The sequence below is a fragment of the Elgaria multicarinata genome, chromosome 3 (genome assembly GCF_023053635.1).
Source record: "Elgaria multicarinata webbii isolate HBS135686 ecotype San Diego chromosome 3, rElgMul1.1.pri, whole genome shotgun sequence".
Classification (NCBI taxonomy): domain Eukaryota; kingdom Metazoa; phylum Chordata; class Lepidosauria; order Squamata; family Anguidae; genus Elgaria; species Elgaria multicarinata.
This window is the reverse complement of record NC_086173.1, coordinates 150339252-150357318: the sequence shown is the minus strand read 5'-3', so window position 1 is coordinate 150357318 and position 18067 is coordinate 150339252. Positions and strand designations below refer to the sequence as shown.

The window sequence follows — 18067 nt, the reverse complement described above, 5'->3', positions numbered from 1 at the left end:
CTCAGCCGATGGGTGGGCAGAGGAGGGAGTGAAAGGACATAGAGGGCACATTCACCAGCTTGTGTGCCCAGCATGTCTTGTCGCCTTTTAAATACGCAACCTCCAATCAGAGGTTATTTCCTGATGTGTGAACTTGGACACTATGGGTTAATAATGGGTTAAACAATCCACAGTTAAATTACAATTAGTTCTGAGGTTACCTGCGGGTTGCATAAACCACAATTAACTAATAACATCTGGGTTCAAATGTCACTAAATAGCCTCCAATTGGGCCAATCAGCGGCTACTTATTCAAAAAGACAGTGGCATGCAATCCCATGATTTATTAACCCACAATTAGCTGCTGTTACATAAGGCAAGGCGTTGCAAAACATGCTTGACCAAGATGTTTGCTTCAGCTACCTAGTCCTCACCCCAAAATCAGGAGAAACCTGAAGTGGGAATAACCTGGGTCAGCAGGTCAGTGTTACCTTGTGGAAGAGGGGATCAGCCAGGATTAAACGCTTATCCAGATGGCCCCTATTGTGTTACCAGGATCAGTGCAAGTGCTGGATCTCTTGAGCAGCAATTTTAGGAGTGATCAGCAGTCTTTTCTTTGGTTCTTTGTTTGGGGCATAATCCTCAGCATGTTTAGACAGAAAAAAGTCCTACAACTAGCATCCCTCCAGCCAGCCATTCTAGTTTGGGAATGTGAATCAGAATATAACGGGGCAAGCTTTGCTGAAGTCAAGATATATTATGTCCACAGCATTCCCACAGTCCACAAGCAAGGTTACCCGATAAAAAAATGAGATCAGATTAGTCTGACAGGATTTGTTCTTGACAAATCCTATGTTGGCTTATTTATTTATTTATTACATTTTTATACCACCCAATAGCCGAAGCTCTCTGGGCGGTTCACAAAGTTTCTAGTAATCACTGCATTGTTTTCGAGGTGCCTACAGATTGACTTCTTTATAATCTGCTCCAGAATTTCCCCAGGGATGGATTTCAGACTGACTGGTCTGTAGTTCCCAGGTTCCTCCTTTTTGCCCTTTTTGAAGATGGGGACAACGTTAGCCCTCCTCCAATTGCGCTGAAAATGTGCATTTTCGCATCTTCGGACAGATGACGCAGCCACAAATGCGAAGCCATCCAGGGGCAAACCCTGGAAAATCTGCTCCAAAAAAGTCGGGCATTTATCCTGACTTTTTTGCAGCAGAGGTGGCTCTGCGGCTGTAAAAAAGACAAAAAACATTTTAAAAAAACATTAAAGTGTCACGGGGTGGGAGGAGAGGGACAGTGCTAAACCTCCCCTCTTTTTTTTATTTTATGCTCTAAATCTGTGGAGCTCCACAGAAACAAATATAAATTTGGGAGGCCTGGGCAACCTCCAATCTATTTGGAAGGACTGGGCAACCCCCATGCAGAGCTGTGCAGATTTGGCTGTTTAAATTAAAAAAGGGGGGGAGGCCAGCCCCATTCCTTTCCTTCCCCACCCCTGGTTCCTTTAAAAAAATTTTTTTAAAGAGTCTGAATATGCGGAGGACCGGGCAACCTCCAGGAAAAATCGCACTTGCCTTCCTTCCGTGTAACCCCCAGGAAGGAACGCAAATGCAGGTGCAAGGCACCTCTCAAAGGCAAAGCACCTCCATATAGCCGGGGGCTGAATGTATTTCTTCTGCTTGGTGCTTTGTAGTGCTCCCTCTGGTTAGTTATAATAAATTTATTTAAACCCATAAAAACAGTTTGTTGATTTTTATCGTAGGGCTTCAACTTGGATGGTATACTGTATGGGCCTTTGGATGGTGGGGTAGTGTATAAACTATCGTAATATTATAATTAAAGTGTAATGTTTTTGTTGAGTACTGGTTATTTTAATGCGGCTTTAAACACTCTAGGATCCATTGACGAAGGATGGTTTCCAGAAATAGAAATATATGCATACATAAATGTGGACAAATAAGCATAGCCCCCCCCTTGCCCAGGTTTAGCCCCCCTGGAAAATGAGGAGTCCACGCCCCTGCTCCTGGCATGGGTGTAAAAGCTCCTTAATTCCCCCGCCAGCTACGGCACGCCCCTTTCCCCCTGGTCGATGTGGGCTGCTCTGCGAGGCTCTCCCGCCCGCCCCGAGGCAGTTGCAGGAAATGCCAAGTCATTATTCGCCCTCCGACACGAAAGGCGAGCCAGGGCCTGCTGCTGCTGCTGCTGCTGCTGCTGCTGCTGCTGCGAGGCTCCGGCCCGGCCCAGCCATGGAAGCCGCCGGGCGCCACCCCATCCTCAAGGAGCTGTGCGACGAAGCCACTTGCTCCATCTGCCTGGAGTACTTCAAGGAGCCCGTCATTCTGGACTGCGGGCACAATTTCTGCCACGCCTGCCTGTCCCAGTGCTGGGGGGAGAGCGATAAAGGCATCGCCTGCCCCCAGTGCCGGGAGACGGTGCAGCGGAGGGGCAGCCGGCCCAACTGGCAGCTGGCCAACATGATCGAGATCCTGCGGAAGCTGGAGGAGGCGGAGGGGCGCAGGCGCGGGGAAGGGGCGCTGGGCCTGTGCGAGCGGCACCAGGAGCCCCTGAAGCTCTTCTGCAAGGACGATGCGGCCCCCGTCTGCGTGGTGTGCGACAGGGCCAAGGAGCACCGGGAGCACCGCGTGGTTCCCATCGAAGAGGCGCCCCGACAGGGCGAGGTGTGTGTGTGGGAGTGGGGCGGGGGAGAAAGCCACTTACTTTAAGGGTGGGCTATGGCATGATACACTGGAGGCGGGGGGCTCCGCTGTCAGTGGGATGTGAGTTCAGCAGCTTGGATAGCTCTCTTAGAGCGCAGACTGAAAGCCAGGGCGCATTCACCGCCCCACTGAAAACGGAGCCGCCAGCCTCCACCGGCATAATATTATTTATTTACTTATTTATTTAATTTATTACATTTTTATACCGCCCAATAGCCGAAGCTCTCTGGGCGGTTCACAACAACAACAACAACAACAACAACAACAACAACAATAATAATAATAATAATAATGTCATAATAATAACTTCATTTTTCTTTTAGTTGTGGGGTAGTAACTGCTTCTTTTAAAGGACTCCTGTAGATACACACACACACACACACACACACAGAGAGAGAGAGAGAGAGAGAGAGAGAGAGAGAGAGAGAGATTCTGTCGGCTCAAGGCATGCAAAGATCTGGCATGGATTGGGAGAGCTGGAAGGGACCGCAAAGGGCATCTGAAGGATACTCAGCAAGTTGCTAGTCCTTCATGATCTGTTCAAACACGATTTTCTAAGGAAATCAATGGTTGGTATTGATAATCTAACAGAAAAATAGGTTTTTTCCCTTCATTTTTTTTTCTTTTTCCCTTCTGTAGGAAAAAGCTGAGCTGAAGTCTTTAGAAAAAGAGAGAGAAATTCTTGTGGATCAGAAACTAGCTGAAGAGCTGAGAAGCCAAGAATGTCTGGTAGGTTCTTCTTGTTGTGGCTCACATCTTGGGGATGAGTGTTCACTGGGAGACTCCTTGTGCCTTTGATTATTGAACCACCACACATCTTGTGGTTACTAAGAGAGCCAGTGTGGTGTAGTGGCTAAAGTGTTGGACTGGGAGTTGGGAGATCCGGGTTCTAGTCCCCACCCTGCCATGGAAACCCACTGGGTGACTTTGGGCCAGTCACAGACTCTCAGCCCAACCCATCTCACAGGGTTGTTGTTGAGAGGATAAAGTGGAGAGGAAGAGGAAGATTATGTATGCCGCCTTGGGTTCCGTAAGAGGAAAAAAGACGGGATATAAATGCAATAATAAAATAAATATATGCATTTTGTGCAAAACACAGTGCCTAGGATGAATGGAAACTCCGGCTTGTACATATTACACCAGTACTGAAAGAGTTCCTTTGCCTGCCTCTTTGCCACTGAGCCAAATTTAAGGTGTTGTTGTTGTTGTTATTTATTGCATTTGTATACTGCCCCATAGCTGAAGCTCTCTGGGCGGTTTACATAAGATAAAAACACTTTAAAACAATATACAAAAACTAAAAACCCCAAAAAACATACATGATGTATAAAGAGCTGAATAGCTTGGGGATAAGCTATCTGAGGGCTCATCTACACCAAGCAGGATATTCCACTATGAAAGCAGTATGAAAGTGGTATATAAAAGGAAGGAGTCACACTACTGCTTTATAGCAGTTTTGAAGTATGCTGCAGGCATTACTGCCTTATAGTGGTACTGAAGTGCACGGACAGCTGTTGGGGCCCAGGACACATCTACACCAAGCAGGATATAACTAACACTATGAAAGTGGTATGAAAGTGGAATATGGTATGTGTCGATGGGCCCCAACAGTTATTAGTGCACTTCAGTACCGCTATAAAGCAGTAGTGTGGCTCCTGCTTTTATATACCACTTTCATACCGCTTTCATAGTGGAATATCCTGCTTGGTGTAGATAAGCCCTGAGAGAGCACCTCCTTCTGTATAGACCACCCCATTCCTTGTCATCGTCATCAGTCCTCCTAATCCCGCTGCGTTTAGCAGAGATGCACCTTATGACAACTCAAAGGAGCGCTTTCTTTGTGGTGGCCCCATGTTGTGGAATCCCCTTCCCTTAGAGATTCAACAGGCACCTACAGTGAAGGCATTGCCCCAGTTAGTAAAAACCAACTATTAGTGTGGGCATTCCCAGCCTATTTTAATTTTTAAAATAGTTGGGGACTTTTTAATTCCAGCTTTATTAAATTCTGGATATTTTGTCATCTGTTTTTCTGCTGTTTCATTGTAATGATTTTATTTTATAAACCACCTTGCTATCTTTTTTGATGAAAGCCAGTCTAGAGTAGCGGCAGGAAAGCACATCAACTACTATTGGCTGTTGCCCCCTTCCTCCCCTCCCTTGTGTCTCTCCCCTCCTCCCCACCTGCTCGGTCTGTCTCCTTCCTACCCCCTACCTACCTACCACATTGCTGCCGCTGCCCATTCCATGGAAGGGAGTGTCCCTGGATGTCACCTGTACTGCATGCAATCTCCAGGGAGCGCCCTCCTTCCACAATGCCTGACTCTAAGGAAGGAACCTTTGAGACACACATCTGGGTGTGGCCACCTCTCTGAAGAGCAGCTGCTTTTCCAGCCGACACAGCTCTTCAGATTTCTCAGCCGTCTGCCAGCTTGCTCTAAGAGGATACACAGACTGGGAAGCAGTGGGAACAAGGACAGGGTGGGTGGGAGACATGGCAGTGGTGGTGGTGGCAGCAGCAAAGGCATGGAATATGGTGGTGGCAGGTCTTGCTGGTTGGCAGGGGAGCACATAAGTACTTCAGAAGAGCCATGCTGGATCAGACCAAGGGTCTATGCAGTCCAGGGGTGGCTTGTTAACCACACAGTGTGGCTTATTTTTCTCAAACAACCCTGAGAACCTGTGATTTGTTGTTGGGTTGATCAGGATGGTTGACAAGCCACATTGCATGGATAAACAAACCACCCTGCAGGAAATGTTCTGGGTTTGCACAACATGCTAACCCACAGTTCAACAAACAGCCCACAGTTCAAAGCAACCCACACTCAACCACTGAGTGTGGGTTAGTATGTTGTGTGAACCCAGGCACTGTGATGTGTTCTCAAGCATGTATGAATTAGCCCTTCACATTTAACTGCTGCTTGTCCAGGTCAATTTTGATATGTCCCCCCACCCTTTGCCCTTACAGACACAACTAGAAATGGAGAAGCAGAAGGTCACATCTGCTTTCGAGCGTATGTACAACTTCCTCGAAGAACTAGAGCTCCTCCGGCTGGCCCAGCTTGGAGGTCTGAAAAAAGAGATCGAAGAGAAGCAGCAAGAAAATGTCACCAGATTCTCTGAAGAGATTTCCCATCTCAGCAACCTGATCACAGAAGTGGAAGGGACCTTCCACCAGCCAGAAAGTGAATTGCCACATGTAAGACTGAGGGTGCCTACAAACATACATAAAAGCAAGAGTTGTTATGTCTTTTTGCCCCTGTGGGATGAGGCCAACTTCTGTCTGGTTTTGCTCTTCAGATCACACACACCATTTACTATGTATTATGCACACTGCCCTCACAAGGCGGCTTTCAAAACTCTATAACAGGGATGAGCAGAAAGTAGGTTGGGATAATAACATAAGAAGAGCCCTGCGGGATCACTCCAAGGGTCCATCCAGTCCAGCGCTCTGTTCACACAGCTGCAAATATCTCAGGGATCTATTGCTAGATCTCTGGCTGAGTTGCAGTAGATTTCCAAGGCTTTCTGACTTCCAGAATTTTAATAAGTGCGAGTAAAATTGCAAAGGAAAAGAGACAGTTTTTATGTACTAAGATCAGGATCGGATGAAGACATTTTGCTACTTGAGGAGCAGCAGCAGCAAATGGCGCCTCCATCATCAAAATCAAGATAATCATATTTTCAGTGGAGGCTGATGGCTCCTATGTCAATGGGACATTGAATCCTCTCTGGGTTTTGATCAAAACCAGTCAGCAGTCTAAAGGAGCTGTCCAAGGTGCTGAACCCAGTGGGGGGGGGGTAGGGTTCAGCAGTTTGGGGAGCCCCTTCAGAGTGGTGAATAAAACCCAGAGTGGATTCACTGCCCCACTGACATTGGAGCCACCAGCCTCCACTGCATATTTTCCAAGGCCGGCAAAGTCATTTCGGCACCTGCGGCACAAAATCCCACAAGCTCTTCTTCCCCCTTCCCTTGCAGTAAAAACGCAGCCTGGGTCCAAAGCAGCTGCCTCACTAAGCCTAACAGTAGGGCCAGCTCTTAGAAAGGACTTTCTCAGGTCCCTGCAGAATGAACAGAGGCCTCCCTGAATCATGAGATTAGGCATAAGGAAGACATGACCTTGGGAATGGCCATTAATATTCCTCAAGGAGGAAGCAGGGGGAAAGGAATCCCTGGAGGAGTTAGAAGCAGCCTGTGGTGTGTTCGGTTTGTGTTGCTGAACGCAACTCTCTCTCTCTCTCTCTCTCTCTCTCTCTCTCTCTCTCTCTCTCTCTCTCTCTCTCTCTTTTCATGCTTTCAGGACATCAGAAACATCTTGAGCAGGTATGTGGCTCTTTCCCACTCTTCTCTGTGTTTCATCTGTGGTAAAAAAGCCTCGGTTTCCTAAAACACACATTTCTGTAAAATAGAGTCACTGACACATGTTGGGCACTACCCACTGTGAAAAGCCATTTTCTTCTATATGAAGGATCCTGAAAGTATGCTGCGGGCAGGGCGGGAATTGCTGAAACTTTAGGTCGTGACGTGCACCCTTCAGATTCTGAGGCTGGGAGAGGAGCCTTTCACCCCCAACCACTTGGGCCACGATTTGGCCTTTGTTGTCAGAAATCAAGCACTTGCCATTGTGAGGAGTGTGGCACAGGGAACCGTCTTATACCGAGTCCATTTGACCACGCTTTCGCAACCATCGGATGTTGTTGGACTACAATTCCCATCATTCCCATTGGCCACGCTGGCTGGGAGTGATGGAAGTTGTACTCCACCACCATCTGGGAACCTGCTATTGGGAAAGGCTAATTCTAGACAGAAATATGTCCTCCAGATGGCAGTCACTCCCCAAGGGACCAGCTATTGCCTCTTCTAGCATTGATACCCCCAGGTCCTTGTAACTTGACAGGGCTGGCTCCTGCTTTGAAGGGGTCTTGGGCTTACTTGGCAGCAGCAGGACTCCAAAGGGCACTGAGCAGTTGGGTCTAGGCACCATTTTAATTTCTCACACTGCCCCGAACCAAGGCTATGTTCCAGTGGAGGCTGGTGGCTCCATTTTCGGTAGAGCTTTGATTCCATTCCTGGTTTCAGTCAGAACCAACCAGAAATCTAAAAGAGCTATCCAAGGTGCTGAATCTATTTTGGGGGGGGCATGGTTCAACACCTTGCACAGATGCTTTAGAGGCGTAGCTGGTTCTAACTGAAACCCGTGATGGATTTACAGCCCCAGCAAAATTGGAGCCACCAGCCTCCATTACTGTGTTCGAGATATTGTGGGAAATTTAAATGGCAATTAGACCCAGACACCCAGGGCTGCTCGGAGCTGAAGCATTCCAGGCTAGAATAATTTTTTAAGCAGGGGGCTGGGGGAAAGTAATACTAGTGGGCCCTGTAAGTTGAGATGCTGTAGATAGAATCCTTGTATATGTAAAGCATTTATTTTTAAACCATAATGTTAATACCACCCCTTCATCAAATTTGATTCCAGGGAAACTTACAGATACTCTTCCACTGAACTATGCCCACCCTACCCATCACTGCCTTGTATCTGGCTGTTCTCACTCCCTTCATTTCTTCCCTGTTTGCTTCTCTCCTTTTCCCATAAAGACCTGCAAAGGCTGTATTGCAAAACCAGGGTACTCATAGAATCATAGAATAACAGCGTTGGAAGGGGCCTACAAGGCCATCGAGTCCAACGCCCTGCTCAATGCAGGAATCCACCCTAAAGCATCCCTGACAGATGCTTGTCCAGCTGCCTCTTGAAGGCCACTAGTGTGGGAGAGCCCACAACCTCCCTAGGTAACTGATTCCATCGTCGTACTGCTCTAACAGTCAGGAAGTTTTTCCTGATGTCCAGCTGGAATCTGGCTTCTTTAACTTGAGCCCGTTATTCCATGTCCTGCACTCTGGGAGGATCGAGAAGAGATCCTGGCCCTCCTCTGTGGGACAACCTTTCAAGTATTTGAAGAGTGCTATCATGTCTCCCCTCAATCTTCTCTTCTCCAGGCTAAACAGGCCCAGTTCTTTCAGTCTCTCTTCATAGGGCTTTGTTTCCAGACCCCTGAGTTCAACCCGGTTCAACCAGGTTGAACTCAGTTCAAACACAGTCAACCTTCACATACACAACAGAACATTCTTTGTCAAATTTGCGTTGTGTTCTCCTACCTTCCCCAGACAGCATGGGCAGGATAGGAGTTGCAGTCCAAGACACCCAAAGAGCCTCAGGTCAGGGAAGGCTACACTAGAAGCTTATACTCTGGTCAAGTGTGGTGAGAGCCAGTGTGGTGTAGTGGCTAGAGTGTTGGACTGGGAGTTGGCAGATCTGGGTTCTAGTCCCCACTCAGCCATGGAAGCTCACTGAGTGATTTTGGGCCAGTCACAGACTCTCAGCCCAGCCTACCTCACAGGGTTGTTGTTGTGAGGAAAGAAATGGAGAGGAGGATTATGTATGCAGCCTTCGGTTCCTTGGAGGAAAAAAGGCGGGAAATATAAATGGAATGAATGGATTTCATTCTTAAGGAGAAAATAGTTCCCTCCTTCTTTCCCCCCATATGACTAGAGCAGAAACTTCTTTGGAAAGTGCTCCAGAGTTGAGATGCTAGGCTGGGGCACTGAACCGTGAGTAGATCTGCTTTCTATGAAGCACTAAGGAGAAACTTTTTGCTTTTCTGAACTATCCTTTCCACATTTTCCTCTTCTTCCCCTCCAAGGTATGAGAAAGGACAAGCAAGGCAGCTGGCGGAACTTTCTCCAGGATTGGAAGAGAAACTCAAAATTTACTCTCAGACCAATTCCGCTCTAGAAGAGGCAATGGAGAAATACAAAGGTATTGTGGGGAGGGACAGCCCAGAGAGGGGATGGAGACAGGCCATACTGAACGCCCCAGCTCTGGTTTGGCTGCAAGGAAAGTCAGTCCCATGTTAAAGAGGGTGCTACTCAAGATGTCAGAAGACTATTTTTTTTGTCCCTTCCATTCACCATTAGTGGATCTTTTGAGGAGGAGGGAGCATCAAAGGCAAACGGTAGCCCTGCCACACAAACAGATCTGTGGGTGGAGGAGCTCTCATTCCACTTCTGGTTAATTTCTAAGGAAGACAGGTAACCTGCTCTTCGTGAAATTGCTCTCCTGTAAGACACTAGGGGACTCGAACCCAGGACTCAGGCAATAGATTGCAGGCACTTCTCTCCCTTCAACTCCAAGACGGCTCTTTGGCTGAGAGGATTACCAACCCAGTCTCTGGTCTGCTGCAGCACCACCCATAGGGTGGCCAGAGCTGGAATTGCAGCTCCAGAATCCAGCCAGAACCATGTGATTGGAAGAACCAATAGGGGCCTGGCTAGCACTATATAACCGTTGCTTCAGGGGGCATTCCTCAGTCTGAGTAAATTGCCTTCCTACTTCTCACCTGTCCAAACTGACTTTTGACTAGGTTTCTATCTCAGACCTTTGGGCACCTGACCTCCAACATTTCCTTGACCATTGAGCCAGTGTGGTGTAGTGGCGAAGGTGTTGGACTGGGAGTCGGGAGATCCGGGTTCTAGTCCCCACTCGGCCGTGGAAACCCACTGGGTGACTTTGGGCCAGTCACAGACTCTCAGCCCAATCCACCTCACAGGGTTGTTGTTGTGAGGATAAAGTGGAGAGGAGGAGGATTATGCACGCCGCCTTGGGTTCCTTGGAGGAAAAAAGGCAGGATATAAATGTAATAAATAAGTAAAAAAATACCTTCTACCTTCAGCCTATATGACCCTCAGATCCAGCCTGTCACAAAGCTAGCTCTCAGACTTGACCTCTCCTCATCAAAACAGTCACCGACCAGAAAACACCCCCTGCCAGGGGAGTGACTCCTCTTTCCTCCCCGTTTCTTGCCAGTTGGTCTTGTTGTAAATGCCTCATTAAGTGCTTACTCACATGTAAAACCTATGCTTCTTTTTGGCTTTCCTTCCCCATCATTTTATTACTATTTACTCCTAACACAGGCCCCAAATTTAAACAAGAAACTCTGATGCCAAATAGCCTTACATTTAAAAACTGGTTTTATTTTTGTGCAAGTAAAACCTTTGGGAGATTTTTGGTTCATTTTTATATGCAATGCAATGTATATGACAGTCTGAGTAAATTTGTCACCCTTTTCTTCACATAACAGAATCTCTGGAGGAAGCACTGAACAAAGGTAGCTTTCTGGGACTGAAGGGGAAGGGAAAACTTGATGAAAGGTGGTGTTTGAGATAGGGGTTGCTTCCACACTAGAAAAAATAGCTGAAGTCCTGTTTTCCACAATTAAATGTTATTCCACACAGCACTTCGGCAATGCCTTCTCCGTGGCCATGATCTTGCTGTAATATTGAGTTCACAAGTAAGTTCCGTCCAGCAAAGTTCCCTTGCAACATTAATTTAAAGATTCCTATTCACAGTTTCTTCCTGTTTTATTGCTTCCTGTTATGTGTGGCAAGAAGATTACAGATAAATTGCCCCTTAGTCAGTTTATGTTCCTCATTACAGGGGGAAGGGCAAGTTTTGTTGCATTACTTTTTCTGCTCTTGTTTTGTTATTTCACTATGAAAGAAAAGACCAAAAAAATTACCACCACCTCGACACACACATTTCCGCAGGGAACAGAAACTAACTAAATAGGTCATTTCATAATTAATTCTCCAACTGTCCTGTACAGAGCTCAATACAATAGGAAGAACTGTGAATAGGAGTATTTTAATTAAAGGCGCACGAGATCTTAAAAGCTGCAATAGTGCTTTGCTTGTCCAAACTTAATGGGCTGATGTGGCAACTATCTTTTATTGCAACCAAACAAAACGGGGGGGAAATAGGTGGACAGCACAGAAAATGCTGCAATAAAATTATGGGTGACAATTTAATTTTGATTCACCATAGAAAATTACTGACCTAGGAGTGACAATATCAGAATGAAAAGTGCTAGTGTGGAAGCAACCAGGGTTACAGAGGGGACCCCTCTGTTAGCTCTCGGAGGCTACATTTGATAATCCCAAAACTAATCCAGAAATCAGTAATCGTCCAATATAGTCCTAATTTAAATCTGATCTTTAGTGTGAGAGGGTTTCCTCTCTCAAAACATAACATGGGGATATCTGCTACATGTAAGATGGTCTAACTCTAAATTTATTACTCTTTCCCCTGTATAACAGAGTCTCTGAATCAAGAATTGTACAGAGGTAACTATCTGCATGGAACTAAAAAAAAAAGGGGGGGATTTTTGGGAGGAAGGGCGAGGGAGGCCCAATTGGGTTGTGTTAGGTGGATAGTTCAGCAACCTGACTTCTGACCATTGCAGTGGGATTTATTTAAGGCAGAGCCATCCTAAGATTTTTTTCTTTAACAGCCACAAAGCTATGCCAATTCCTACTTCTCAGGCAGTGGTGACTGCTGCCCCTTGGGGCTGATGGGGCCGGTGGAAGACAGTAGAAGACCACACATGGCACTCAGCTGCACATTGGCGCAAACGGATCTATTTGTTGGGAGATCGCTCTGCTATACATGGGTGGGGGGCAAGCAGGGGGCCATTGCCCCATTCGCCTCAACTATAGAACCACCTCAGTTCCCAAGGGTATCCTAACCGTACGATCTGCTTCTTTTAGCTGGAGTCTGTGTGACTCGGAAAAAGCTGATCTGGTGTGGAATCACATGCTCATAGAAATCCAAACTCATTTCAGTCTGCTGCAGAGTTCTCTGATGCCCCTCATTTTAAGCAACCTAACAGCCTGACCAATACACCTGCGTCATGGAGATACTTGCTAGGAGAGAAGACCCATCGAAATCAATGGAGCTTAAGTAAGCCGCTGGCTTAAGTTCCATTGATTTTAATGGATCCATTCAAAGTATGACTAAGTCAGGGCCAGCCCTGCCATTAGGTAAAGCAAGGCAACTGCCGCCTCCCAATATTTGCCATCTGAGGCAATTGCCTCGCTTTGTCTCTGTCCCCAACCTGCTCCTCCCTGGTGATGTGTCTTTCTGCTAGTCTTCCTGACTTGACTCAGGGAAGGCCTAGAGAAGCCTTCCCCAATCTGGTGGTCTCCATAGGCATCAAACTCCCATCATCTCCAGCCCATGCTTGCTGGAAATGATGGGAATTGTAGTCTGACACTTCTGCAAGACACACCAGGTTGGAGAAAGCTGTCCTGAGAGTAAGAATGTTTTACAAATCATCACAGAGGCTGAGCTTTCTACTCACACCATGAGACAAGCTGGAGGGGGTTCTGAGGAGGGCAACATGGATGATCAGGGGTCTAGAAACAAAGCCCCTTGAGGAGAAACTGAAAGAACTCGGCATGCTTAGCCTGGAGAAGAGAAGACTGAGGGGAGACATGATAGCACTCTTCAAATTCTTAAAAGGTTGCCCCACAGAGGAGGGCCAGGATCTCTTCTCAATCCTCCCAGAGTGCAGGACACGGAATAATGGGCTCAAGTTACAGGAAGCCAGATTCCAGCTGGACATCAGGAAAAACTTCCTGACTGTTAGAGCAGTATGACAAAGGAACCAATGACCTAGGGAGGTGGTGGGCTCTCCCACACTAGAGGCCTTCAAGAGGCAGGTGGATAGCCATCTTTCAGGGATGCTTTAAGGTGCATTCCTGCATTGAGCAGGGGATTGGACTCAGTGGCGTTATAGGCCTCTTCCAACTCTGCTATTCTGTGACTCTATGACCGCCATTCCCTTCTTTCTTTCGGCAGTTCACTTCACTCTGGATCCTGACACTGCAAATCCCTTCCTCATTCTGTCTGAGGACTTGAAGAGCGTGCGAAGAGGAAGCAGGTATCAAGTCCTGCCCGACAACCCGGAGAGATTCGATATCATGATGAGCGTGCTGGGCCGTGAGATCTTCACTTCAGGAAGGCACTGGTGGGAGGTGGAGGTGGAGGAAAATTCGGGCAGATGGGCCGTGGGGGTTGCGCGGGAGTCTGTCAGGAGGAAGGGCGTGGTCCGCATCAGTCCCGACGAGGGATTCTGGGCAGTGGGAAAGTCCTTCCGCGACCCACTGTCACCTTGTCAAATCCTGGCTTTCACTTCCCCGAAGCCAACCCCTTTGCTCTTGAGGCGGAAGCTCCGGAAACTCCGGGTTTCCTTGTGCTACGAAGCCCAACGGGTGGAATTTTTTGATGTCGATTCGGACGACCAGATCTTCACTTTCCATTCAGTCCGTTTCTCCAGGGAGAAGATCCGCCCTTTTTTCCGGGTGTGGAGGGGGGTCAGGTTGAAGTGCTGAAGGGGGAAACGCCTCACGTATCACAACTGCGTCCGCCACCCCGAGAGGGTGGTGACATTCTAGCACATTCTCTATCGCTGCATGAGAGGGCCCAGCAAAAGAATATAGTCTTAATTGGTTTTAGTAGTAACTCTGGTTCCCAGGCAGGCCTTTAAAAATCTACCTTATGTGGCGGAAGTAAACAGAAGCCATGGAAAAATCTCAAAGGAACCAACCAGGCTTAGGGCGCAATCTTATGCATGTTTAGACAGAAAAGTGTCCTACAACTCCCAGCATGCCTCAGCCTGCATGGCTGGCTGAGGCATGCTGGGAATTGTAGGATGTTTTTCCGTCTGAACATGTATAGGATTGCGCCTGTAGGGACTCCCTTCTGTTTCAGGCCTTTGAAAAACTATAACCTCTACTAAAAAAAAAGTTTGTTCTTAAAGCGGCAAGGGTCAAAAATATTATTTGGCAGGGTTTTAAAAGCTGCACAATAGGCATTCATTGAACAGCTATGTTTGCTTGTTATTCCAAATTCCTCCCTTGAAACTCAAAGGGGCTTAAGTAGGATTCCCATATGTCTTCCTAGTAGGCACAAGACTACCTGCAGACCCACTTAGCTTCAACATGGTCCCTGTATCATGTGACTTCTGATAATGCCACCACTCACAATCACTGCATCTCTATCCATGACATTTTGCTAGTCATGAGAGTTTTAAAGGCAAACCAGCACTCGCAGGGAAACCATGTCAGGGGTTTCCAGCTTTTTCTTTTTCTTTTTTCCTTTTGTGAACGTTAGAAAAGCTACCTTGGATCAAACTAAGAGCCCATCTAGTTCAGCATTTTGTTCATACAGTGGCCATCCAGCTGCCTGTGGGAAGGATGGAAGCAGGACATGGTGCAACAGCACCCTCCCACCCATGTTCCCCAGCAACTGGTGTATACAGGCTTACTGCCTCTGATACTGGAGGTTGCACTTAGCCATCATGACGACTACCATTGATAGCCTTTTCCTCCAGGAATTTGTCCAACCTCCTTTTAAAGTAATCCAAACTGGTGTCCATCACCACATCTTGTGGTAGCGAGTTCCAGAGTTGTGCCCTTTTCTCTCCCACCAACCAACTTCATGGGATGACCCCATTGGGTTCTAGTATGCATAATTATATACACCTCCATCGTGTCTCCTCTTTCTTGCCCGTTCTCTAAGCTGAACAGCCCCAGACATTGTAACCTTTCCTAATAGGGGAGTCACTCCAGCCCCTTGATCATTTTACTTCCCCTTTTGTTTATAAGTTTAGATTCTAACCTTGTCTATCACATTGATTCTGTTCCTAGAAGGAGCTATTCCTGTCTCAGCCTCAAGATTACAACATGAAACCAGAAGTGACATCTATGTGGAACTTTTTGCAATATCTCCTTGGAGCCAGGTGATGTGCTAGGCTAGGTGGCTTCATTCCTGGTGGCCATGGCCACCTCTCTTACAATGTCAATTAATGAAGGAGCCCCCGTGAGAGTAGAAGAGAGAGAAAGACAATATCTTATGGACGTTGAGAAGGATATTCGTTGGGAATGGGAAGGAAAGATCCACCCGTGAAATCAGAACTGTTTAGGGTGACCATATGGAAAGGAGGACAGGGCTCCTGTATTTTTAAGGCCCTGTTCAGAAGCCACATGAAGCCACAGTGATTAAGGCTTTTTTGTTAACAGGGCCTAACTGTTGTATTGAAAAGGGAATCTCAGCAGGTGTCATTTGTAGGCTTGCAGCACCTGATGAAATTCCCTCTTCATCACAACAGTTAAAGCTGCAGGAACTATATTAGTGACCAGATACAAAGGAGGGCAGGGGTCCTGTAGCTTTAACTGTTGTGATGAAGCGGGAATTTCACCAGGTGCTGCATGCATACAAATGACACCTGCTGAAATTGCCTTTTCTACGCAACTGTTAAAGATACAGGAGCCCTGCCCTCCTTTCCATAGGGTCTGCCTAGAACTGTTCTCATTTTATGTTTGAGATGATTCATTAGTTAGAAAAAGCCTTCCTCTTTGCAAGCATCTAATTTTCTTCGGTCCACGCTAGCGTATCGTCAATATTATCGACATGCTGTGTTAACATTTCAAAAGTTCTTTCATGAACCATCAATAAAGTCCGCTTGGTAAACTCTTTTTCTCTTCCACTGATCTTTTTGCTTTGGTCAATTTCTGATTCTGCTTATTTTAGGGAATGAGCATGGCTATCCAGAGAAGTTTTATTTCCAAATCACATGGTGTGTGTGTGTGTGTGTGTGTGTGTGTGTGTGTGCGCGCGCATGCTGTGGGGGAGTATATGACCCAGTTCACACATAACAACTGAACATCATTTCTACTTTCAATCAACAACTCAGGAATACCCTCGTTCCTGGGTTTTTATCATGATGTCCGAACCCAATCTCTGGGTTATTTAGGGGTTAAACAACCCAGAGTTTACCCAGCAATAATCCATGGTTAAACAACCCAAGAATTGTCATTATGAACCAGGTCTAAATCTCCTGGTAAGGAACCTAACCTAATATGATAGCTGTACAGGTGCCAACACAGGTAGTTTTGGTGCCTTGAGGGCGAAAACCCAGTTGCCTCCCACTTAACGCCAAAGCATGATCCACCAGGAATTTATCCTGTCCCTCTCCCGAAGTCCTCCTGGCTTGGCGGGACGCTGCGGTGGGGTGGGTGGGTGGGCAGGCAGCTCCACTTCCGTCCGTTCCCCCCCCCCCCCCCCCGCCAGCCTGACTTTGGCTGGGAGCGCTCAGCCGAAACCAAGCCAAGACGCTGGGGGAGGGCAGTCAGATGGCTCCACGTTCTGACGTCCGGCGCGCGCTGGAAGTCAGAACGTGGAGCCGCCCGCCCCCACCCCCCAGTGTCCCAGCTTGGTTTCGGCTGAGCGCTTCCAGCCAAAACCAAGCTGGTGGGGGGGGGGGAGTGGACGGAAGTGGAGCGCCCAGCTGAAGCCAAGCCAGGGACACTGGGGCGGGGGGGCAGGCGGAAGGCTTCGGAACGGCGCACCCGGAGGCTGCTGTCACTCGGCCAGAGCGGCTCTGGGAGTGGGAGGGCGACTTCCGGGCGCGCCGTTTGGTGCCCCCTTACCACTGTGGCGCTTTAGGTGGCCGCCTAACTGGCCTCTATGGAAGCGCCGGCCCTGAATACACTGTACTTTTAATATATCAAATGTAATAATTTTATGCCAAACCATCTTGGACATAATTACATTTTAAGTTCCTAAAGTAACAAAGTGACTTTCAATCTGTAAAAAGTGCTAATATTGCATTATTTCAATTTTTCTGAAAATTTCCATTTTTTTCTGAAACCCCCCGAAAAAAAAACGTTTTTTTCCCATGGCTTCAAAATTTACGAAAATTTTACATCTCTAGCTAGGCACAGACCTGCCTAGTTTCAACAAGGTGGCTGCATCATATAACTCCTATGCTGCAACCTGGTTAGGATGAATGATGGTGGCTAGGTCAAGATCATCTAGTTTCCTTTGCAGAACTTGGGTTTCCCCAGTCGTTGTCCAGCATTGGTAACCCCTCTTCCATTTTGCTTTCACTAATCTTTCCTAAAACACAACTACAAGCTTGTGTGCTTAGAGATGTGAACATAAGAATTGCCATGCTGGATCAGACCAAGGGTCCATCTAGTCCAACACTCTGTTCACACATTGGACAACCAGCCATCAGCCAGGGACCAACAAGCAGGACATGGTGCAACAGCACCCTCCCACCCATGTTCCCCAGCAACTGGTGCACACAGGCTTACTGCCTCGAATACTGGAGATAGCACAAAACCATTATGGCTAGTAGCCATTGATAGCCTTTGCCTCCAGGAATTTATCCAAACCCCTTTTAAATCCATCCAAATTGGTGGCCATCACTACATTTTGTGGTAAAGGGATAAGGGAATAAAAAATTGCCGGGGGGGGGGACTAGTTACATTTTTAAGGGCGCAATCCTATCTGGATGCCCGTCAGCCTCCAACATCGGGGGATGACAGGCATCGTATGCAGGACAGGAGGAGCATAGAGACCATTGTCACCTCTGCATTCTTCTTACCCTGCGTTTTCGCTAGATGGGAAATTTTGCCCATCTAGCTGGGTTTCTGTGGAGCGGGAGGGAAGGTGGCTGGAGCAGCT

At 47.3% G+C, this 18067-nt stretch overlaps 1 protein-coding gene across 3 annotated transcripts; it reads left to right on the top strand.

The window, feature by feature from the left end:
- Positions 1-2152: 2152 nt before the first annotated feature.
- Positions 2153-16069, top strand: LOC134396020 (zinc finger protein RFP-like). 3 transcript variants are annotated; one of them, XR_010025243.1, is made up of 9 exons: positions 2153-2663; positions 3342-3431; positions 5668-5898; positions 7001-7023; positions 9399-9514; positions 10836-10862; positions 11851-11877; positions 13394-15590; positions 15866-16069. XR_010025243.1 is itself a non-coding variant. In XM_063122343.1 (8 exons), exons 1-8 carry the CDS (start codon positions 2232-2234, stop codon positions 13924-13926), a joined length of 1479 nt encoding a protein of 492 aa, XP_062978413.1. In that variant the 5' UTR covers positions 2153-2231; the 3' UTR covers positions 13927-16069. The 3 variants fall into 3 exon arrangements, 2 of the variants coding, with proteins under 2 accessions (XP_062978413.1, XP_062978414.1); XM_063122343.1 differs by having other exon boundaries at positions 13394-16069; XM_063122344.1 differs by lacking the exon at positions 10836-10862 and having other exon boundaries at positions 13394-16069.
- The last annotated feature ends 1998 nt before the right edge of the window (positions 16070-18067 follow it).